Source organism: Prionailurus viverrinus, chromosome B1, assembly GCF_022837055.1.
Source record: "Prionailurus viverrinus isolate Anna chromosome B1, UM_Priviv_1.0, whole genome shotgun sequence".
NCBI lineage: Eukaryota > Metazoa > Chordata > Mammalia > Carnivora > Felidae > Prionailurus > Prionailurus viverrinus.
The window spans coordinates 25,415,204-25,440,649 of NC_062564.1; the positions used below are offsets into that span (position 1 = coordinate 25,415,204).

The window sequence follows — 25,446 nt, forward strand, 5'->3', positions numbered from 1 at the left end:
TTGAGATCATTTTTCCCTTTAAATACATCCTTCAAGATTTCCATTAGTAAAGTTGTATTGATTAGCGACTCCTTCTATTCTTAGTTATCTGAAACTGGCTTTCACATTCGTTCTTCAGACTTCTTACACCCACCTTCTTACAGACTTCCTGGACACTCTCCTCCCACCCCCAACTTGAAGATATTCCCAAGTTCTCTGGCTTGTGTTTTGCTGTTATAAAGTATGCCATCAATTGAACTGTCATTTTCCTCAGGTAATCTTTTCTCACCAGTGCTTTTAAGATTTCTTTTTTTCTTTCTGAAGTATTCTGTAGGTTCACTAAATGGCGCGTAGGTGTGGGTTTCTTTGTATTTATTCTGCCTGGTATACTCTGCTTCCTGTACTTGTGGATTTATATCTTTCTTTGGTTCTGAAAAATCCTCAGCCACTACGAAAGTCTTTATATTAACTTCTTCTAGAACACCAAATCGTTTATACTTGACCTTATCATTCAATAGTCCATGTTCTGCTAAACCCTCTTTCATATATATATTTTAATAAGCTTTATATTTTCCAGAAGATATAGGTTCACAGCAAAATTGAGAGGAAGGTACAGAGTTTTCTCATTTAACCCCAACCCCTCCAACATATTTGTTTGTTTGCCTTTTATATCCAAGCTGTTTTATATTCCAGAAAAGGCAAAACTGCATAGACAGTAAAAAGATTAGTGGTTGCCAGGGGTTAGGAGGGAGGGAAGAATGAATATTAGGTGAAGAACAGAGGACTTAAAAAAAAATTTTTTATGTTTATTTTTGAGAGACAGAGAAAGACCGAGAATGAGAGGGGGAGGGGCAGAGAGAGAGAGAGGGAGACACAGAACCTGAAGCAGGCTCCAGGCTCTGAGCCATCAGCACAGAGCCCGATGCAGGGCCCGAACTTGTCAACCATGAGATCATGACCTGAGCCAAAGTCAGACTGAGCCACCCAGACACCCTGAAGAACAGAGGATTTTTAAGGCAGTGAAACTACTCTGTATAATACTGTCATGGTAAATATGTGTCATGATACATTTGTCCAAACACATAGAATGTATAAGAAGAGTGAAGCCTCATGTAAACTATGGACACTGAGTGATTATGATGTGTCAGTGTAGGTTCATCCATTGTAGCAAGTGTACCGCTCTGGCGGAAGGTATTGATAATGCAAGAGGTTATGCTGGTTGGAGGCGACAGAACGTGAAAGAAGAACATGCAACAAAATATCTTGTTCAATTATTGAATGTTATGGGAGATAAAATGTTTACCTAAGAGAACTGTGCAAATGTAGAATATTATTACATCCCAGACAGACTACATAATGACTTCGATGGAGTGGGGTGTGGTGCAAGAAAACAAGGCAGCCAGCACGTGTGTTTGTCACTTTTTATTAGTTTTGGTAGTTGTTCCAAGTGTGTCCCTGCAAGGAAAGGCTTGGATCCAGAGTGTTCTAAGAGTAATGTGTTGGGACGGTGGCTGAGTATTCTTTTCTAATAATTACGATTGGTTTCTTCGAAGAGCGATTAAGTGCATGGAAGTTGGAAAGCCACTCTTAGTGAAAAGTGTGAAAGAAATCACACAAATGGCGATACCAAGCTTCCATTTTGAAAGTCCGGGGGGGATGATTACAATCCAAATATAAATGGCAAATCAGAGCAGTGACACAGGAGAAAAAGAGTTCATTTTTAAGAAAGTCATTTGAGTGAAGGCCCTTGCTGCATGGTCCAAATTTCATAAGCAAGTGTAGACACAACACCACATACCTTTTGAGGCCTCAGTGACAGTAGAGGAGGCTTGTCCAGAAAGGAGAAGAGCTTAACTTACGGATTTCTGAAAAGCGTGGTTCTGGCACGCACTTAGGAAACCCGAGAAACTGGCCCTCGAGGGGAAAGGGTTCTACCCTGTGGCAGGTACAGTCCTGGGATTTGCAATAGCACACTCAATGGACCACAGTTTGCTATTCTGAATTGCTGTGAGTCATGGTAGCCTACAGAACAGATGCTTTTTCCTTTCCAACATTTTGTGTTTAATTAGTAGCGTTTTTAAATGCTGGATGTGTTTAGAACCTCATACAAAGAAGTGAAAATGAACATAAAGACAGTGTTACACCGTAGTTCAAGACAAACTAGAACCTAAAGCTGGGGGGACCGGAGAGAACATCTGGTGCAATCCCTTCATTTTACAGTTGAGTAAAGGGGAGACCTGAAATAGTGCTCCCCACTCACATAGTTTGACTTTAAAGCCCTGGTCATAATCGTCATTACAAAGAGAACCAGATTCAAGTTCTTGCTTCCCTAATTGTTAGAAGTATGAAATCAAGCGAGCTATGTAACCTAAGTTGAATTCCTTATCTGTAATAATAATATTTACCTCCAAATTATATTGTATCTAAAACTTAAAATCCTGAGTTAAATGATCCAGCATCCTTGTTCTGTCATGTAAATTATATCTATTTTTATTTATAGATAATTAATATGTAGTATATTATATATCATATATTTTGTGATATTTTAAAAATAAACTAAGAATAAAGAGATATTATTGTGTGAGCAACTCAAGGCCACGGATAGTATCTATGACCAGGTTAGGAACATGATTTATATCTGATATAAAGACTCTTCCCTAGTCTACACATGCATAGACCTTAGGATCCTCACGGATTCATTTTTTTAAATTTAGATCTGGAGAACTCAGTCCTGAAATTAAGTAGGCTTTTCTGATTTTTTTTTTTTGCCTTTTATATGTTTTGTCAGCTTACCCCAAAAATGTCAATAATCAGTACAGAAGTAGTTTGTTCAACAATAAAACTCCCCAACAAATCTTCAAACATCACTCTTCCCCCGTTCATGAGTTTTACTGCCAGGTCTCCTTTTAAAAATATATAATTTGTTGCCTTGCAATTCCCCCCAAAATGCATCTTAATTCAACTGAATCCATATCAGATAATTGACTGAATCGGTTATGCATGGAAAGTCAAGCTTGACGACAAACTGCAGCCCCATTCTCCTGTCGGCTATTAAAGTAAGTTAATGATCTGGAGCTGTGTAGGGGTTTCCAGAAATAACACTGTAATGACCAACATGCTGTAGTTAGCAGCTAAGGAAAAGAACTGTTTATTTTTTTCAGGCATTGCTCAAACCCATGCCATAGTATCACTATTGTAGGACCCAGTCTACTGTGAAGAAATAGCAACACATGACAACTCAGATGAACGCAAAGCATCTCCTTAGTGGAAACAAACTCATCAGTGATTTCACTCAACTTTTCAAAACTATGGCTGAGAATCTTCTTTGAGCGCATGCTTTAGAATGACATCTGGATATGAATTTAAAAGTCAAAGTAGGAGGAACCACATAAATGGCTCCTTTACTATTTAAAATTTTAATTTTGAGTATAGTTGATAAAGAATATTACATTGGTTTTAGGTGCACAACATAATGATTCAACTTCTCTCTATCTTATGCTATGCTCACCACAAGCGTAGCTACGACGTGTCACCATACAATGCTAGTACAATATCATATTGACTGTATTCCCTTTTATTCCCATGACTTACTCATTCTGTAACTGGAAGCCTGTGTCTCCCTTTCCCCTTCACCCGTTTTACCCATTCCCCACCCCCTCCCTCTGACAACCATCCGTTTGTTTTCTGTATTTATAGGTCTGCTTGTTTGTTTGTTTTGTTTTTTTAGATTCGACATATGAGTGCAATCATAGGGTATTCTCTTTCTCTGACTTATTTCGCTTAGCATAATGCCCTTTAGGTCCATTCATGGCAAGATCTCATCCTTTTTTACGGCTGCTCGATATACTATTATATATTTTATAGACACACACACACACACACACACACACACACACACACCTGCCCCGTACCTTCTTTATCCATTCATCTACTGATGGACACTTAGGTTGCTTCCATATCTTGGCTATTATACATAATGCTGCAGTAAACACTGAGGTGCATATATTGTGTTAAGTTGGTATTTTTTTCTCTTTGGGTAAATACCCAGTAGTGATATTACTGAATTATATGGTATTTCCTTTTCAAAGGAACTTCCATACTGTTTTCCACAGTGGCTGTACCAATTTGCATTCCCACTAACAATTCGTGACAGTTCTTTTTTCGTCACATCCTCGTCAACACTTGTTATTTCTTGTCTTTTTGATTTTAGCCATTCTGACAGGTGTGAGATGATATCTTATGGTGTTTTTGATTTGCATTTCCCCAATGATTAGTGATGTGGAGCATCTTTTGATGTGTTTGTTGGCCATCTGTATGTCTTCTTTGGAAAAGTGTCTATTCAGATCCTCTGCCCATTTTTTCATCAGATTGTTTGGAGGTGTTTTGGTGTTGAATTGTATAAGTTCTTTATATATTTTGGATATTAGCTCCTTATTAGATATATCGTTTGTAAATACCTTCTTCCATTCAGTAGGTTGTCTCTTTATTTCATTGATGGTTTCCTTCACTGTGCAAAAGCTTTTTATTTTGATGTCGTCCCACTAGCTTATTTTTGCTTTTGTTTCCCTTGCCTTGGTAGGCTCATGTAGAAAACTGTTGCTAACACTAATGTCAGAAATTACTGCCTATGTTCTAGGATTATGTGTTCAGGTTTCACATTAGGTCTTTAGTCTATTTTGAGCTTATTTTTGTCTATGGTGTTAGAAAGTGGTCCAGTTTCATTATCTTGCATGTAGTTGTCCAACTTTCCCACCACCACTTATTGGAAAGACTACCTTTTCCTCATTGTGTATTCTTGCTGCTTTGTCATAGATTAATTGACCATCTAAGCGTGGGTTTATTTCTGGGTTCTCTCTTCTATTCCATTGGTCTGTGTTTATTTTTTTGCTGGTCCCATGCTGTTTTGATCACTACATCTTTGTAGTAGATCTTAAAATCTGGGATTGTGATACCTTCAGCTTTGTTCTTCTTTCTCAAGATTGCTTTGGTTTTCGGGGTCTTTTATGGTTCCACACAAATTTTAGTATTATTTGTTCTAGTTTTGTGAAAGCGCTGTTGGTAGTTTGATAGGGATTGCATTAAATCTGTAGAGTGCTTTGGGTAGTATGGACATTTTAACAATATTAATTCTTCCAATCCATAGCCTGGAATATCTTTCCAATAAATGGTTCCTTTGAACAAGATGGTAGAGATCAATACTAAAAATAGTTTTTTGCCCACAAAGCTAAAAGCTAAAATGACCATACTGATGTACTTAGTTCCAGAAAAGTTCTTGGATGTCCCAAGATTTTTTTATTAGTAGATGCATATGTACACACACACACACACACACACACACACACACACTGCACTTAGAGAGAAGTTGAAAGTCAAAAAGTTTCTCAAAAATTCAATGCCCCTAGGTCTCCATCTGGTACCCTGACCCTGACCCTGCTACCTTTTTTGCAGAGGCTTTGATGGAGTCTCACTCTATGCAAGACAGCTCTATGTGATGTTAGGGCAGATAGAAAAATCAAATAAGACAGCTAGAATATTTGAGTAAAATATGAAACCTATAATTAAAAATAAAGCAAAATATCTCAGACATTAAATGACCTTGTTTTGCAAATTGATTTTGTGTCAGCATTTCTGGCTTCAAATTGTATAGAAGAAACTACTTAAGTAAACGCCTAGTTAATAATTGAAAAAAAACAAATAAGTAAGACCTTTGAATTCTGTTTGAATCTTGTTAATTTTTCTGAGTATCATAAATAAACAAGCTTAAAAGGCAGATGAGAAACTAGTAAAAATATTTTTATAATAAATTACAAATGGTTAATGTTCCTAATATATAAGTAATATTTTTAAATCAGTAACAAAAGACAAAATGCTTCATTGAACAAGAAAGAACTATAGGATTAAATAGGCAATTTTAAAAAATACAACTAGTTAATAAATATGAAAATATTCAACCAGTGTAACAAAAGGACCAGAAACAAAAGAATAGATGCTGTATGATTTCACTTGCGCTTTTTTGTTTGTTTTTTGTTTTGTTTTGTTTTGCTTAGTTTTGTTTTTTTTGAGAGACCGAGAGAGCAAGCAGGGAAGGGGCAGAGAGACAGGGAGAGAGAGAATCCCAAATAGCCTCCACACTGTCAGCGCAGAGCCTGATGTGGGGCTCAAGTTTACCAACTGTGAGATAATGACCTGAGCTGAAACCAAGAGCTAGACGCTTAAACTACTGAGCCACCCAGGTACCCCTGTGTGATTTCACTTACATAAGGTACTTGGAATAGTCCAGTTGCTAGAGACAGCAAGTAGAACCCTGTCCCAAAGGGCTGGGGGTGGGGTAGCAGACCGGGGACTTGTTGTTAAAGAAATAGAAAGTTTCAGTTGGGGAAGATGAGAAAATTCTGGAGATGGATAGTGGTGATAGTTACACAACATTAATGGACGTAATGCTGCTAAACTATACATTTAATAATGGCTAAAGTGGTATATTTTACTACAGTAAAGCAAATTCAGCCAGTTTAGTATGCAAAAAAATGTAGACTTAAACAGTAATGAGATAATACCTTTTTGCTCATTAACATAGCAGTAGGAATGGAAATTATAATGCTGGCAATACTTAAGTGGAGAGAAATGAAAACATTCAAACACTGGTAAAATGTAAGATAGGCACAAAGTTTTTGGGTGACAGTTTAGAAATATGTATCAAATGTCCCAATACCCTGCAGCCTCTTAGTTCAAAGTACATAAGTGAAGTTTCATAAAGAAATTATCATTCTTGCTCTTTTGAAATTTCTTATACAAGAATGTGCAGCAAATAAAATGCTGAAACATTTATTTGCTTATTTTATTTTTTTATTTTATATTATTTTATATTATTTTATTTTATTATTATTTTTTTTTACATTTATTTATTGTTGGGAGACAGAGAGAGCACAAGTTGGGAGGGGCAGAGAGAGAAGGAGACAGAATCCAAAGCAGGCTCCAGGTTCTGAGCTGTCAGCACAGAGCTCAATGCCAGGCTCGAACCCGCAAACTACAAGATCATGGCCTGAGCTGGAGTCGGACACTTAACTGACTGAGCCACCCAGGTGCCCCTATTTTTTTATTTGAGAGAGATGGAGAGAGAGAGAGAGAGAGAGAGAGAGAGAGAGCAAGCAGAGGGAGAGGGACAGAGGGAGAGACAGAGAGAGAGAGAGAGAGAGAGAGAGAGAGAGAGAATCTTAAGTAGGCTACACGCTCAGTGCAGAGCCCAACATGGGGCTCGATCCCACAACCCTGGGATCATGACCTCATGAGTCAGATGCTCAACCAACTGAGCCACCCAGACACCCCAACATTGATTAATTGATTTATGGAGAAACCCATAAGATAGAATAATGAAGCAACTATAAAAAGTCACATTCTTCAGGTATAGTAAATGAAATAAGATATTACAAAACAATATCAACTATGATCCCAATTTTATACAACAAAATATCTGTACTTAAAAACCTGACTGGGAGGATAGACATAAAAATGGAATACAGAGGGGCCCCTGGGTGGCTCAGTCGTTTAAGCATCCGACTTTGGCTCAGGTCATGATCTCGCGGTCCGTGAGTTCAAGCCCTGAATCAGGCTCTGTGCTGACAGCTCAGAGCCTGGAGCCTGTTTCAAATTCTGTGTCTCCCTCTCTCTCTGACTCTCCCCCGTTCATGCTGTCTCTCCCTGTCTCAAAAATAAATAAACGTTAAAAAAAAATTTTTAAAAAATGGAATACAGATGTCTGCAATTATCTCAGTGCAATTATGAGAAGGTTAACTTTTTTCTTTATGCTTTTCCATGTTTTCTAACCTTTCTAGCAATGGATATTTTATAATCGTAAAATTTAAATAATAAGAAAGCAAAGGATTAAATATTATTAGTACTCACAAAATAATGTCCATCCTGAGCTTTCAATGAATTATTTGCCGCCAGCCCCCAAACACTATTAAATGTCCGAATAGACAAAGAATCAAAGGATGCCATTAAAATTGGCTAATTCAGGGGCACCAGCGTGGCTCAGTCTGTTAAGCATCCAACTCTTGATTTTGGCTCAGGTCCAAATCTCAGGGTTTCCTGAGTTCGAGGCCCTCTCTGGCTCTCTCAAAATAAATAAACATTAAAAAATTAAAATAAAATTGGCTAATTCGATGGAAAAGTAGCCCAGTTTCTTTCATGGAGGCAATTTCTACTTTTTTTTTTTTTTAAATACTTATTTTTTGAGAGAGAGAGAGACAGAGTGTGAGTCGGGGAGGGGCAGAGAGAGAGGGACACACAGAATCCGAAGCAGGCTCCAGGCTCTGAGTTGTCCACATAGAGCCCCACGTGGGGCTCCAACTCATGAACCGTGAGATCATGACCTGAGCCCAAGTCAGTTACTTAACTGACTGAGCCACCCAGGTGCCCTGGCAATTTCATTTTGTATTAGCTTGATCTTTGTGTCTTCAGAGCACACATGAAAGAATCAGAGCAGTCATTGGTGAAGACCAAATGGAAGTTGGGAGGGGCAAGAGCTCTGACTTGGTGCCAGTACCCTCTGGGCTCCCTCCTTCCCTGCATGCTGAGCCCCGAGGCCTTGGGCTAATCGTGTACCTGAGCTGCTAAATGAAATTGTCTTTAAAAGGAAACTCTACTGTAAATATTGTAGTTATCTCAGGAAAGAGTGTCCGTTGATTTATCAAATCAGGATTGAGATTTCAGTGTATTCAGACCCTCCACTGAACTATTACAGAACTGTATCTGTACCTACTTTGCACCTAAGAGTTTTCTCCTCCAGGCCCTCTCTGCATGTTCTTTTGTTGTTGTTATTTACTGAACAACAACATTTAATGAATGAATGAATTTAATGAACAACAACGATTATGGAGACATAATCGACATATAACATTAATTTCAGAGTTGAAATATTATATATACATATATATTATTACAAATTATTATATATATTATATTATAAGTTATTACATATATTATTTAAATACATTATTATCAAAATTATGTTATTATTATAATATAAATTTATATTATTACATATAAATATTATATATACATGTATATATATGTATATATTGCAAAATGATCACCACAGTAAATCTAGTTCAAATTGGTCACCACACATAGTTACAAACTGGTTTTTTTGTGATGAGAACTTTTCAGATCTACTCTCTTAACAGTTTACAGATACCTAGTACAGTGGCTTCAGTCGTCATGCTGTATACTCCATCCCCAGGATGTATTGATTCATGTTCATTTTTGCTTCACCAGCACACTGCCTTTTCCGGGGTCTAATAAAAAATTGTTGGGTGATGAAAGCACTATGCCAGGCTGGTTCATATGGGATTTAAGTGATTATCTCAAAGGTAGATTTATCTTACATTTATGCATGAACAAGGGACTCCCCGCTCCTCTAAAAATATCACTGGTAGACTAGGTCACCTTCCCCATATTTTAAACTTTTAAGTTGTTCAGAAGACATAATCGAAAAAGGTCTGACTGAACAAGAGAGCTACTCTAAATAAAATTTAAAGGGGGTGAATCTATTTCACTGACTAGCCCTCTCTTTTCCTCTTCTTTCCCTATCTGATACCTCCAGCATTGGGGTTTTAAACTTTTTTTTTTTAATTAAAAAATTTTTTTTAATCTTGATTTATCTTTGAGAGAGAAGGAGAGACGGAGCACGAGCAGGGGAGAAGCAGAGAGAGGGAGACACCTGAGAGAGAGAGAGACAGACAGAATCTGAAGCAGGCTCCAGGCTCTGAGCTGACCCAGGGCTCGAACTCATGAACTGTGAGATCATGACCTGAGCCAAAGTCAGACGCTTAACTGACTGAGCCACCGAGTTGCCCCTTACACACTTCTGAAAAGGTTAAATACCAGGGTGGACAGTGGGGGAAGAACCCAGACTTGGCCATGGAAACTTAAACATAAGTGCGTATTTTAAGGACAGTCATTAAATTTCAAATGTAATTATTTCTCTTTTTTAAAAAAATTTTTTTATTAGTTTTCTTTATTTTTGAGAGGCAGAGAGAGACAGAGCGCATGTGGGGGAGGGGCAGAGAGAGGGGGAGACACAGAATCAGAAGCAGACTCCAGGCTCTGAGCTGTCAGCACACAGCCCGACGCAGGGCTCAAACTCACGAACCGTGAGATCAAGACCTGAGCCAAAGTCGGCCACTCAACCAAATGAGCCACCCAGGCGCCCCTTTCGTTATTTCTCTTAATCGAATACTGTTTAAAAATTATTTCAAAAACTTTCTATTATTTGTCATATTTCCTTTGAACATTACAAATAATTTCTTTCCACACTGATTTCACAATGCCCCATTGAACACAAATTATATTACAACATTTTCCAAACTCAGGCAGCTTTGAGTTCCTGTGGGAGAGAAATACATTTCCAAAGACACTGCTTGCTTCATATCACTAGAGCAGAGGTTTAAACCAGTTGCCCTGGAGCTAAATGAAGCTCAAAGTTGCAATTACTTGGAATTAGTTTAGATTTTTAAGTAGTTGCCAGCATCTAGAAATTGGGAGGCTTGAAATAAAATTATAGAAAGCTAGGAGGCTCTTGAAAACTCTTTAAACCCAGAACCATGGGGTAGCTGTGTTAACACAGGCCAACAATCAAGTGAGCCTGAGTGATCCTGCCCCCTTGGGGAGAGCTGGGTTCCCCAGGCCTCCCCACCCCACTGTGGCTTGCTTTCCTCACCAGTGTTATCTGCCTGAGTGTCTGTAGACATTTGAGTTCTTTTTTAAAAAGATGCATTATAGTGGCAGAAAATGCTAGAGGATGTCCTTGGGCAATATCAATGGTATCTAATCTTAATCATTAATATAGAGTAGGAGTCAGAGTCACTTAGCTTTCTGTCATTTAGGATGTGATTTTTCTTGCCTTGATAACACACAGTGGAATGTGAAAACATCCACACGATAGCATATCCCAGTGAACAGCTTCCATGAACCTGATGACCAAACTCAGAACCTGGCAGCAAGTAAGCAGCACAGGCCCTTGTTCTTGTGTCGAATTGTGGCGACAAAACCTGGTGTAATTTGTGATGGTTTTTTCTCGTCATGGGTTGAAGGGGTTTGGGAGGACAATAGACTGCTGGTGGGGAAATGGGCCACTTAATCCCTGCCTCTCAGAGTCCAGTGTTTCAATACCCAATGTCAGTTAACACAACTTAGCCAACAAGCCTAGTCTACTGTCATCTGCCTACAACAGAAGAAATGAAACGTGGGGTGATGAGTTGAAGGCTAAATGAAGGGGAAGGAGTCGGCATTATCCCTGGGACCTCTTTCATCTGGTAAAGCACCACTGTTTGTTGATACATTTAATGACTTTTCCACTCCTTCCTTCCCCTAGTTTGTAGAGGTGCCTTAGATTCATCAAGGTTAAAGTCATGATCTCATTTTGTTTTGTTTTAGTCTTCTCCTGGATGACTATTTAAATAGAAACCTCATGTTTCTGTTTGATGTGCCCCCTTAGTAATAGTAATAATAATGGCTAACATCACCAAGTGCTTATTATGTGCTGAGCACTTAGGTGCATTACCCTATTCAATCCTCATTAAAAACCTCAGAAGATAGGCACTAGTTCAACCTCCTTTTTTTAAAGATGAAGATACTGAAGTTTGAGAGGCAATATAATGTATTCCTCACTTGGCTATTAAGTGGCCCGACCAGAAAAGTCCTGCTTTCAACCACTGTTGTACAGGTGCGGCAGCCTTCAAAATGTAGCACATCCATTTCTATTAAAAGTAAGAATTAAAACGATGAAAAGTGGGATTTGGCTCATTACACAGGCTGTGGATAAACCAAAGAATGGAAGAAGGTGAAGAGATTCAGTGAAGGCCACATGCAAAACAATACCTCACCAAGGATAATGTTTTTGGAGTTATTAGTATTATTAGATGATGAGAAATCCATGTTACAGGAACCTCTAGAGAAATGTGATGAAGTTAGAGAAGATCCAGAGAAGGCATCATCAATAACCAAGGAGAAAGGAATGGAGTTTGAGCAAGAAGAGGTGAAAAGATTAGCATGTTTTATTCTCAGATACTTAGTGGGGGTGGTTGTATAGGGATTGCACAAACTCCTAGAAACCTAATTAAATTGAATGTAACTTCACACAACTACTAGTAAACATTAAGAAATTATTCTGAGAGTTAATATGCTTTGGGGGAGATGCTTAGAATATCTGTATTTTTAGAGTTTGGATTTTTAATAAATAAGGGAAATTAGTATGTTTAGGAGGTGTATTCCTATTTTCTAAGTTTAAAGTACACACTACTGCCTGAGTGGTCTTTTCAAAATTGCAGATCTGGCCAGGGGATGCCTTCACCCATTAAAATGGCTTCTCACTATCAATAACTGGAAAGGATGAAACAATCCTTAACACAGTCACGCAGGGAATTGAAAAGTTCTTGCCCTTACTTTTCCAGCCTCCCCTGGAATCACACTCCACCTTGCTGGCAACTGTGGGCATTTTGACGGTTCCCCCAGCATCCAAACTTCAGAGGGCAGCTCTTCTTGCCTTCTTGGACTCTACTTTCTGGACATTCACAGCACCTCTTTTTCACATGCTCCCTTGTTGCTTCCCCGCCAGATGTAAACTCTGAGCAGGCAGAGGTGGGCAGACCCTTGCCTACTTTGGTGTCCCCAGCAGTTGTAAGTAGGTAAAAGCCCTAGAAATGTCTGTTGAATAGAAACCCAAACTTGCAAGGCCACTCTCCAGAGCCAGCATTCTGATTTGGGTACATTAGAGAGCCAGTGGTAGAATTAGCATTTTTATTGCTTTTAAAAAACTGGAGTGAAAAAGTGTCTTCTGTATGTCTTCTGTATTTTAAACCATAATTAAGACAGACTAGTCTCCCATTTGCATTTAACCCTATTTAAAGAGACCTTCCCACAACTCCTCTCTCCCCTCCCCTCCCCTCCTTTATGTGTCTCCATCCAAGACACTATTAAATATTTCATTTATTTGCTTCATTTATTGTGCATCTTCCCCACTAGGAAGTAAATTTTAGTAGGGAAGAGAAGTTTCTCTTTTTTGCTCACTGCCATAGTTCCAGAGCCTGGAACAATGTTTGGCACATAATAAATGCTCTTGATGAATTTGTTGAATGAATGAGTTTAATAGTTTTCTTTGACCAGAGGTAATAGACAGAAAGCACCAATTAGCCCCAAAGTAATGCAACCCCAGTCTGAATTTTTAAATATCTTTCAGAGGTTGTATTCACTTGTGATCTTTAAAAATGAGGCTTTCCATTATATCAGGGGCCCTCATATTACAGTGTATCAGAATCACCGAAGGATTTGTAAAAGTGCAGATTATCACCATCGGAAATTATTCTCTGGTGGGGCTCCTGGGTGGCCCAGTTGGTTGAACGCCAACCTCAGCTCAGGTCACGATCTCACGGTTCATGAGTTCGAGCCCTACGTCAGGCTCCGTGCTGACAGCTCAGAGGCTGGAGCCTGCTTCAGATTCTGTGTCTTCCTCTCTCTGTGTGCCTCCCCAATCATGCTCTGTCTCTCTCTCTCTCTCTCTCTCTCAAAAATAAATAAATATTTTTTAAAAATGATTCTCTGGTATATTCGACTGGTCCTACCAGTTAGTTACAGGAGGTGCACTGGGTTGAGGCCCAAGGTCCATAGTTTGGAAAACACTGTGTACACAATAGACTCAACACGTGCTGAGTAAAAACCCAATCCCTCTGTAGAGCAGTGATAATTACTTACACTTGTCCTGTACCCCTGCAAGCTTTCGCAATGAATGACTGTCCAAGGGACAGGTATTCTTCTTCCCATTCTAGATTCATCCCTACCTCCCTGATTCCCCTCCTTTCTGCAAATTTATGCGGTTCCCGCCAGGATGTAAGGCAAAATCATAGAGATAATTTTAAGTGTGCAAAGCCATCAAGAAAAAGAGGGAAAGTGCGCGATATCTCAGAGTCCAGCTCACGCTTCCCCCCGCAAGTAAATGCCTCGAGGCTACAGCCTTTGCCTTCATCCCGGAGGCCCACAATTGAACAGTTCGGGAAGCTTCCCCCTGCAGACGTGGAGGCCAGAGGAAAACATTCCAGCCCCGGGCCGTGGAGGCGCGGGGGCGGGGCCGAGGGGGCGGGGTCAGGGGACGGCCAGAGGCTGTGGCTGGCTCTCCTGCTGCCTGGAGGAGGTGACGGGCGGAGCAACAAGGGGCGGGGTCTGGGGCGGGGCCTCGGACCTGAGGACTGTCAGAAGCTGCGGCCCACTACTTAGGAGGCGCGGAGGAGGCTAAGCTGCCCAGCCTAGACCCTCCCCTCGGGGGCGGGCCCTGCGGGAGGGCGCGGCCGGAGAGGCGCGCGGGAGGCAGAGCGCTCCAGCAGCTGGAGCGAAGGCGCTTAGCTCCTGACCCGGCCATGGCCGAAGTTCTCCTCAACAGGAGCAACCGCTCCCGTGCTTCTTGCCCCTCTTCCTGAGCTCTCTCTCCCTTTGACCTCTGGAAAACGCCGAGTTCTTTCTGGGGCCGTGGCGAGGGGTGCGGAGGGGCGAGCAAGGATGCGCTAAGAACCGCCAGCGCGCGTGTCTCGGGTGCCGCCGTGGGTGCAGGCGCGGGAGTTGAGCTGCCTCGACTTCCCCACCGCGCTCCCGCAACCCCCCGCCGCTGTTGATGTGCAGGGAGAAGCCGGACATCATGATCCTAACACGTAAGCTAGACTTGTGCCTTGCCGTCGGGCCAGCTGCGGGAGCCAGCTGCGGAGGGGACTCGCCGCGGAGGAAATGTCACCCCGCCTTGTCAAGTCGGTGCCTGTCGTTCTGTGCTTTTAAAAGGCTTTCCGAGGAAGCTCGGGACCGAGTCGCCCAAATTTCTCGGAGTGGAGGAGGTGGAGTGTGGGAAAAACGAGCGTCATGGTTTGGGGAGGGAGGTCTTAATTTCGGGTAATGACTCCTGGCAACTCACTGCTACGGGGTCACGGGACGGCGCGCCCGGTGGGCTCCTGGAAGGGCTGGGGGCCGGCGGCAACCGCGACTAATGAACTGAAGCCCACGCTAACTTCCCGCTGAGGCTGTGGGTGCACACCCGGCGGGGGCACACGGAGGGCCGGCTGCCAGCCCGGCCGCGCCGGCGGCCCTGCTCTAAGTCCCAGGCGAAGGGCTCTGGTTCCCAGAGGCGCTGCGCGACCGCCTTTCCGGGGACGTTCGGGGCTCCGTGACTACAGCCCTTCACTATACAAGTCCGAAATCGGTGTGGACTCCCTGAGAGTTTATTATTTGGGGATGTTCAAGCCGCAGTGACCCTTGAAAATGGTGGTTGTTTTTTTTAACTGCTTGAAAGTAAATTGAGGAAAAATCATTGTTTTAGTTTCAAACGGTTTTTGCTCAAATATTTTCAATGCTGGAAAGTAATTCAGACTTAGAAAGGGTTTTGGTGGCTGCTGGCCCCTGGAGAGGGTTGCAAGCCCCTTGGCTTACGTGTGAGGGGCGCCTGCTGGGAAGGTTGCCGGGTGCCTTCACGTGCTGGGGCGTTGAATCGGGTTTCCTAAAATGCGGGGTGGAGATGCCCACGCCCTTGTCTCCGGAGGAGGCGCCAGCGCGGGGCGAGTCCCTGGGCGGGCGAGAGGAAGGAAGGAAGCACGCCCGACTTTTTGCGTAGCGAAGTCACGGCCTTTGGGAACGCTGTCCCACGCTGCCTCTGTGTCCCTGTCCCCATCTCCGACGTCACCGGCTGAGACTTTGATCCTTCCGAAGGAGTTTCTCCCCTGGCCACAGCAAATTGGCCCTGCCACGTGTAATTTGCAGATTATGCAAATCCGCTCATTTTTCCAGCGTACATCCCCTGTTGGCGTGCGAGGTGAATCAAAACAGACCAGGGTGAGGGGCGCCTGGGTGGCGCAGTCGGTTAAGCGTCCGACTTCAGCCAGGTCACGATCTCGCGGTCCGTGAGTTCGAGCCCCGCGTCGGGCTCTGGGCTGATGGCTCAGAGCCTGGAGCCTGTTTCCGATTCTGTGACTCCCTCTCTCGCTGCCCCTCCCCCGTTCATGCTCTGTCTCTCTCTGTCCCAAAAATAAATAAACGTTGAAAAACAGACCAGGGTGAGCCTGGCGAAGTAGGAACCTAGGTCCGCAGCCTGCTCGCTGGGCGCATCTGGGAAGTGTTGAGACCTCTCTGCACCTCCTTCGTCTGCATCTCAGGGGTAATAACTGTATTTACCACGCGAGAAGGTTGTGGGGATCAAATGAGCTAATACAAGCGTTTAGTACCGTGCCTGGTATTGATGGTTCACAAATTCCCAATTTGTGCTTATCACTGTGGAAGGAAACGCCTGCATATAGTTATTAATCTGCACCTCGGCGAAGAAAGCCTTGCCTCACCCTAGTGTTGAGTGAGCCTTTTTACACCCAACATAGCAAACGGTTCATTCTCAGGATTCGGAAGGTCTTTCGGCCCTCGGTGGTGCGGTGGAGCAAAGCAGCCTAGGCACAGCCCTCCACTACAGAAAGATTCGTGAGGGTGGCATGTATGACGCATTTGGGTAGAAAAAAATTCACAGCTCTGGTGAAGGTAGAATACTGAATCTCAAATTACATTTTTTTTTTTTCCAAACTCTGTTTGCCGAAGGGATGAGGGAAAATAATAGCCCGGCAGAACTCTGAATGTAAATCTATCAGCAGCTCCAAGAGGTTGACTAATTCGGCATCCATCTGGACTGCAGGCTGGTCCTCCACAGAGATAATTTGCAGACCATAAGTGTGGAATTAATGGAGGCACCCAGTGCCATCTTGGCTTGCAGACTGTAGCAGATGGCCAGAGGGGTGCCCTGAAAGTCAACAGCCCCCCTAATAGAAGAACTAAAGTCCTGGGGAATGAGTGTCAAATAGCTAGCAGATGTGCGTTCAGAAGTTATTTCAAGACATTTTCTGAGAAAATGTTGGCAATTGCATGTATTAACTTTTTATTGTGGCACGCCAGATTTACAGCGTGGCCCGAGCCTGGCTGCATATTTTTTTCATTAGCACTACTGTTCAGTGTTTAAAATGAAGCACAGCAGACTGACTTTCTCTCCCAGCTGCTCTAAAAGTTTGCTTTTGACCAAAAGAAGAAAAATAAAAAAAGAGAGAGAGATTTTATTTTGCTTCAGGCTGAGTGACACCTTACACACCAAGCTGGCCAGAAACTCAAGAACAGGGACTGACTTTGTTTCCTGACTCCACGGGATCAAAATAAGTAGCTTCCCACTTGAATCTTTCCCTAGAGTGGATGAGAAATATGGTTTCAGTGACTTAATCTGTGACTTTAACTTACCAATTTTAGATCTTACGAGAAACACCACTTACTCCTTCAGAGTGAAAAGGTCGAACAGTTAAGCAATTGACTATGGCCAATTGAAGGCAGCGTTCCAGGTTTTCATCCATTAGGCCAGCTAGAGGATTTTCCTAGAGTTGTGGAGGGAAGGTGAGAGGCCAGTTGCCCTTTAACCTAAAGCCTTTTTTTGTTTCTTATTTTGTTATTGTTCAATACTATAGTTCAAAGAACTAAGCAAAATTTAAGGGTGTTTTTCCATTAAAAAGGGATATTTGGTTGCTTTTGGAAAATATACCAGATTAATAGGAAAACATGTTACAATTAAACGAGTTATGACTGTAAAGTGAGTGAAAAAGTGTATGTAGTACTTAAACTCTTAACCAGCGTGGGGCTTAGAGGGGATATGGGAGGCCCCATGAAGATGCCCTCCAGTCAGAGTCTTGGTGGGATTCCAAGAGGTGGTTCGAAATACAAAAATAAGTACTTGACTTTCCCTTGGTGTCCCTGTGGAGATTTTAAGCCATGATGCAATGTTAACATGAGAGTGGTTATTTTTATGACCGAGGCAGGTAAATATGCTATTTGAAAATATTCAGGAAAGGGCGATTTGGTCCAGAAGAATGGGGGCATCCAAAGTACAGTGGGTGAAGTGAATCGTGCATTTTTGAAGAGAGCCTTGTGCTGGACAGGATGGTCCAGTATTGTAAACACGAGTTTCTCATGCTTAACTCTCCTTCCTAGCAACAGGAAGACGGAAATGAGGCCATGCAAAAAAAAAAAAAAAAAAAGCCCCTGAAGGGCTCCAGACAATACTTGACCCACCCTAGCATTTTCCCTGTACAGCCAGAAGACTTGCAAAAGTAAAAATAACTTCAGATGTTTCCCCTTCCTCTCTGGATATTGCCAGATCACTAAAGACCGAATTCTTAGAGCTTTAGAACACCCTAGTCAAACCTGGCCCCGAAGTGTAATGGACATCAAGGCTCACGTCATGCCAAGCCGGTTCTCAAAATTATAAAGCAGACCTGGGGAGAAAGGTGATCTTGATTTTTTGTTCGCATAGTTCAGTGATTAGAAGTCTAAGAGTTGGGATCCAGTAGAGGAGAGAATTTAATTTCTAAACATGGTGATTCCTGAGTTTCATCGAGTGCTCATTTTAACAGGATTTGTCCTTAAACTCTGGAGTTGTGGGGATACCATGCAAAGGAATGATGTGCATGGCATTTAGGACCTCAAAAGTGTAGGACCTAGCAAGTGGTTCCTTGCTGTGGTTATCAGGGGGAACTAATGCCCAGCCATAAAGCGTTAGCATCCAAACACTGTGTCCTCAAAAAGCGCAGTCCCCAGTTCGTCTTGTGAAATTAAGAGGAAAATGCTTTTCTGGAGCGGTGTTCACAATTGTCCTTCTATCAGGAATTCCGAGACTTGTGGGTCATTCCTCTTTTAAGAAAGACAGTGCTGTAAGATTAAAATTTGCTTTATGGGAGTGGGTTGCTGGTAGGAGTGCAATCAGTGGTGTTTTCTTTCAACCTCAAATTAGTCAGAAATCTAATTAATGGAAAGGGGGGAAGATTCCCAGCCGAGAAGGGCTCTTCCTGTCTGTCTGCCCTTTTCCTTGTGCGATCCTGTGTTGTTGTTAAGGATTATCATGATCAGTGATAAGGAGTAGGGAGTGGTCCTGCTGGGGATTCTTTAATTAGGCCTACTCTGTCTTAACTTTTTTTTCACTAAACCTTCCTTGCTGTGGTGCACGGGAAGAAAGGCTTGCGTGTATATTAGTGTGCATAGTCTTATCGTCTCTCACAAGGAATAGTCACCCTTCTCTAGTATGAACGCTCCTTTTTAATTTTTGTAAAAAACCCACAGACTTTTGACAGGATGGTAATAATATTATAGAAGCTAAAATTTCTCACGTACTTTGCCCTTATTGCACGTTTAACCTTCACCTCGGCGGCTCCAGAAAGACCCATGTGATTATTCCCCTTTTACAGATGAGGAATCCGAGGCTCGGGAGAGTTCCTTTCCTTGCGGAAGGTCGCTGGCTGTACGTGGCCGAGCTAGGATTCCAACCAGGTGTGCATGGCTGTCACGTGCAATTGAGGGAGATATGCTTGGCTTGAGTTGATTCAATTTAGGAAACAGTATTTGGTGGCTGTGTAGAGCCTTGCAGTTACTTTGCAGTGTCCTAAGGGACTCACATAGGGCTGTAATCGTAGGGTCCAAAGTTGACAAATTAGTGGTTTCTGTGTTCCCCCCTCTGGGGCGCAGTGAATGGAGACTTGAGCCTTTGTCTTTAACATTTGGGGAAGGAATCTGGCATTCCATTTTCTAGCTTCCATGGACTATAGTGAATAATGCTCTCTTCAGGGAAAGTATTTTAAAATAATATTTCTAAGGGAAAATTCTCTTCCAGATGTCAGTGAAAACATTTGAGTAGCATCTTGAAAATGACTGCCTATTAAGAGATAATGTTGTTGGAAATGTTCTTGCTAGCGTTAAAGCGGGAATTGAGGGAATTGATTTCTCTTAGGCATTCATCCTTGGTTTTTTTGTTTGTTTGTTTGTTTGTTTGTTTGTTTTGCTGCTGAACTGAGTTTCATAGTAGAAAGTATACTCCTTTTCCATTCATATAAACCTCTGCTTGGTGGCCTTTTCATGTCTTACCCCCCTCCTGTCCCCAGGAGGAAAATCAAAAACTAACTGAAGGCTGAGGTCAGTGAAGCTGGAGTCCTCAGATGCCTTTGACACCTCCCATCCACATTTTGTTCTCTTCCCGCCCCACCTTTGAGTGTCCCGCAGAGAGGATTGCAGGCTGCTTCCTGAAGCTTGTCAGAAAGGCGCCTTCCTTCTTGCAGGAGTCTCTAGAGGATGTCTGAGGGACAGAAGTTTTCCACACCCTGAGGTTGTAGCATTTCCCAGGCTGCAGCGCTGAGGAAGCCATGGAGGAAGGGACCTCGGAGGTGAGATGGCCTGTGGCCCATGACTGAGCTGCACTACAGCCATGCCTTGCCCTTTGTCACACACAGGTGACAGAGTAGATAGAAGACGCTAAAATTCTGAAATCATCTTCACTCCCGAGTCTGGAGAAACTATAAACTGACAAGGGGACAATCTCCGTACAACTCCCATTTTCAAAGATAGCACGAAAAACAGATCTTCCGTGATGCATGCACATTTCTAAAAGTCATTTCATGGGAAATTCCCGAACTTTGCAAAGGCAGCCTGGAAAAACATTGCCTCTTCCCTGGTGAGGGGCAGCCAAGATGCCTGGAAATTCAGTGACTAGTCCAAGGTCATATGTGCTTCGGACCTCTTCCTGCCTGCGTGTGTGAACAAAATGGGTTATAGCAACAAAATGAGGATCTTAATGTGTTTGTAGGAAAATGTATCCATATAAAACCAGAAGCCTTCCTAAACTAAAGAGATGTATCGGAACCAGCTTTGACCATTAGATTGTGTGTGTCTGGGGGACTGGTTGTCACCAGCATTTTTAATGAAAATAATTCTTTAGCTGACCTAGAAGACAGTAGTCCTAATTTTTTCTTACACTTTGTGGCACAAAACTGAGAACATCAAATCCAATAGTGTTTTCTGTTTGAGGTTAGACATAGGAATGCCTAACAGCCGCTCTATTTACCAGTTGCTTCCATGTTTTTTATTTTCATTGGTCTTTGTGTAGGGCAACTTGATGCTTCATTATATTCTTGCTTTTCTTTTTTCTTGCTGTCAGAATGGACTAAAACCTGAGTGGACAGTTTCTTTAGAATTCCTTACTGTTCCCTCTATTTCTAATTTGCTGCCATTTGCACAGTATTTCTATTTCCTGCCCTATGGCACTATAGAACTTGGGACAAAACCAAAGATTGGGATTGGAGGTTACTTAGTAGAATAAGCTTTGCTAACACGTAATGAAAGAATTGATGTGCCTGCGAACCTTTCATCATGGAGATGGGGGGTTGGCTACTTTAGGTTTATAACTAGGTATTTTGCCTTGAATCATAAGTTACAAAGGAAGTGGATTATATAATCTTAAAACATCTGCTTCGTTTTATGAAAAAATGAGACTCAGAAAAATAAGATCCCTTAAAAGTATGTTATTTAGATTGTTTCCTTTCTTGAAATTGGCTTCTTAATCTATGCAATTATTATCTTTAAAGGGTTTAGTATTTTAAGAGCTATTTCAAATCATTTTTCTTAGCAATGCATGGTTGCAAATGCATAAGTATTTGATACAGAATACTAGAAATGTGGGTGCATGCTTGTATGTAAACCAAAGGGTTTTTAATCCCACCCCACATAGAAAGGAAATAGAAAAATGTGGTGATGCTGTATCCATTTCCTTAATCGTTTATTTTCATTTGTGCTGGGTAGTAAGTGCCAGTTTTTGATTAGCTGAAAGATATTTTCTGTTCCTGGAAATAACTGGGTCAGTTTAAGTCTGGATACCTGAGAGAGCCATGTCAACCATGGGCTCAAATTAATGCAGAGCTGTTTGCCTTTGGGAGGGATGAGCACATATTTTTTGATGTGATAAAACAGTATTTTGTAAACACTTGAACTAAATGATCCCCAAAGGGGATGTCAATTGATTTAATTTCTGCATTGCTGGAGTGTCTCTTCATGTGCATAATACCAGGTATAGGCTTGCAGGGTGCGTCTCTCATGGTTTCCTTTTTTTAAGGCAAAACCTTATATTAAGTTGTCATCACATCTCTGGGGGAAAAATGGGTCCTTTTTCCCCGTTTACATTATTTCTAGGAATGTTCTTTATTAGAAAGCAAAAGATCTGCCACCAGACCTCAAGCAGGAGAGAGAAAGAAAGAAAGAAAGAAAGAAAGAAAGAAAGAAAGAAAGGAGGGAGGGCGGGAGGGAGGAAGGAAGGAAGGAAGGAAGGAAGGAAGGAAGGAAGGAAAAACTTAAAAAGGAAACTTTCCAAAACTTGCAGTTTTTGCTTGTACTGAAAAACAGTCTGATGATTTAAAAGTGAGAGTAATCTTTGCAGGCAGTCAAAGTATGCAGAAGGTGCACTAGCCTGGGAGAGCAGGGCAGTTCTGGAACCTCCAGCAAATTACCTAAACTCTGAGCCAGCTTCCTCACTGGTGAAGAGAAAAGATGAGAAAAGCTCCAAGAAGCATTTCAGCACCCAACTCACTGATTCTGTAGAAGTCAGGATGCTACTGTTGGCAAAGCATGAACATAAAAGCTCAGTAAACAGAGTAAAACTCAAGGTTTTCTATGGGTTTTCTAAGCATGTTCCTCCTATAAAGATGAATTTTTTAGTTTGAGGGCTGTAGACACACAAATAAGCAAAAATATCTAGGGTTTTGGGTTCCCTATAATATGAACACAGGCATCACGAGGCAAATCAAGGAACTGATCCGTTAGGAACCAAATTACAAATTTTAGCAATAAGCTTCAGTAAATCTGCAAAATTGGGGAATTTACAGCAGTTACTAATGATCCAGTTTTTTGAGGGAAGAAAAATGCCTCCGTGTAATTGGTGATAAATCTGAAAGCTTAACAGTAGCGATGGAACCTATTCTAAAGGTTGTCTTAGAGAGCAGGGGAAATTGGCATAAAAAAGATCTGAGAGTCAGAAGCCTGGGGAGTTTACAAAGCCTATGGCAATCCCAGGTTTTACAGATGAGGAAACTGGTCCAGACAGATTATTTTCTCAAGGCTACTTAACAAAGCAATGCATTCTTTCCTGAACCTGTTTTCCTGACCTGTTGCAGGTAATACTTTGCCATCTTGGTGTGATGGATTATTAGAAAGTTTTACATTTTCTAAAACAAAACTGTTTTACATCTGAAGAAATAATGTTCGCTGCTCTTTGGGTAACCAGGCTAAGGAGATGCCTGTATGTGCTCTGTGGGAGAACCTGCTTTCCACTTCATGCCTCCCTTCTTTTGTCAGTGTTACGGTACATGGGACCGATTAGCATCCTTTCACAAACTCCTGTGCTTCACCACCCCTCCACCTTTACTCGGAATCTTCTCTCCCCCATCCACTCTTACATAGGAGATTATGTTAGCCTCCTTGAAGGCTGAGCATAGACCATGTGCCCAAGCAGCCCCCTCCCACCTCTGAATTCATACATGTCTTTCCTGTGCCTCATCACATTCTCCTCCGTACTACATGTTAGTTCTTAGTTTACTCTTCCTTCCTTCTTTCTCTTTTCTTTTCTTTCCCTCTCTCTCCCCCTTCCTTCCTCCTTTCCTTTTCCTTTCTCTCTCTTTTCCTTCCTTCCTTCCTTCCTTCCTTCCTTCCCTCCCTCCTTCCTTCCTCCCTTCCTTCCTTTATAAGAAAAGACTATGGTGTGAGAATAATACATTTCAAACTGGTGGCTTTGGTGAGTAACATAACTACTTTTTTAAATGGAATTGAAAAATGTAAGACTGCATAACTAATTTTAAGTGTTATTTGGTGAAACTTGTTTCAGTTCTGCATATGCTGGTACAGACACGTTTGTTTGTATACGTGAATGTGTGTGTGTGTGCACATGTATACATACATTTGTGTTCCAGGTTATAATGTAAAATGTATTTCTTATCATGGGTCCTGGTCAGAAAAAATAGGAAAACCACTTCCCTAGAACAAAAGTCATATCGTGGCTGTGTAATATGTATTGAGCAACTACCTTGTGCCCCACGCTGCTGTAGGTGCTTAGGATGTATCAGAGAGCAAAGTAGACAAAGAAACTCACCCTTTTGGAGCTTACAGAGGGGAAAGTAAACATAATACATATTTTGGAAGGAGACAAAATAAAGCAGGAAAAGGGGTATGGGGTGGGTGGGAAGAGGCCAGTATAGCTGGATCAGTTAGCTCGAGGGAGATTGGGTGACAGATGGGGTATATGAAGAAGTTAGGGCATGTGGGCTGTAGGTAGTTTCACCTGTGAAATGAGTACTCACTGGTGTTCTGTAGCAGTTCACTTGGGCCTTAACAAACCCAAAGACCTTAGAATAGCCCTTAGGAAACCAGTTCTTTCCCTAGTAGAGGATCATCGGACACTATGTACTCAACTGTGAATTACCTTTCCATTTGGCTTCCTGCTTCTGGGCAGGAACCTCTGTCTGATTGTCCCTGAGCACAGCTGGAGCATACTTCGGAGATGTTCAGTAAATAATGACTGAGTGAAGGGGGGAAATGAAGGATGATTGGCTTCACTTACATGTATGACTACACCAGAATATTCCTGAAGGTAGATTTGGGTCTGCCCCTGTTAGGCCAAACAGACTTAGAAACTGAATTAGTATCGACTGGCCTTCCAGAAGCTTCCTAACTGGTTTCTTTCAGAATATGCACAACAGATGTTTAGAATGCTCTTAGGCACCTGAGGGTAGGAATGTAGTTGCTAGTCAAAATCTTGGCTGTGATTAGATAACATTAAAGTGTAATAAATATTACTGTATACATTCTGCAATCTGACTTAGGCCATCTAGAAATTCATTTTACGGAGGTAAATCCTGATAACCAGTCTTTGGCAGTTGTGTAGGTTTAACATTTATTTTTATTATTAATTGCAAAGAGAAGGGGTTTTGCATTATAGTACTCAGTCTGTTTCTGAAGGGAAGAAAATATTAATGGATTCTTTTTTTTTTTCCTTCAAACAAACCTATTTGTACTTCCAATATGGAAGAAGTACTCTTTCAGGACATAAATGAATTAAGAAGCTTTGGGTAGGTGCACCTCACCCAGCGTGGGAAAGGTAGGAGAGAAAAGTTGACAGGGTGGAGAAGGGAGAATTTAGGAGTAAGGGGGAGAACAGATTAAGAGCTTGCAGTGTGAGAGAGCATGATGCATCCTGGGAACCTCAAGGAATTCAGTAAGATGAGCAAAGCTTGCATTTGGAGGCCTTCCAGGAGACAAATGCATAAGGCAGAGGCCAAATTAAGAAGGTTGTGGGTCTGCCGAGGAGTTTGGACTGTATCTGAAAGGTGGTGGAGAGTCAGTGAAGAATTATAAGCAGGAGAGTAACATCATGAATTATGTATTTCATGAAAGCGAATCCAGGGGCTCGGGGACTCTTGGACTAGGATAGATTTGTTGTGGGCAGGGAGGGACAAAGCTTATCACAGAATTCAGTTGGGAGATCTTAGGATAATCCAGGGAGAAAGAGTCCAGGCACCGCAATACAGAGAAATGTTGTGTGGCTCAGTGGTTCTCAATCCAGGC

General features: G+C 41.9%; 1 protein-coding gene across 9 annotated transcripts in view; it reads left to right on the plus strand.

Moving 5' to 3' along the window:
• DLC1 (DLC1 Rho GTPase activating protein) overlaps positions 1-25,446 on the plus strand; it is a 426,214-nt gene that overhangs the window by 364,934 nt on the left and 35,834 nt on the right. Inside the window, exon 1 of one of the 9 annotated variants that reach the window (XM_047855882.1) lies at positions 14,336-14,672. The exons of 7 other annotated variants lie outside the window; for them this stretch is intronic. In XM_047855882.1, the coding sequence (XP_047711838.1) occupies positions 14,636-14,672 (37 nt within the window). In that variant the 5' untranslated portion in view covers positions 14,336-14,635. Of the gene's footprint in view, positions 1-14,335; positions 14,673-14,759; positions 14,850-25,446 lie in introns of those variants that run through there. One more of the 9 variants, XM_047855883.1, reaches the window with a different exon arrangement.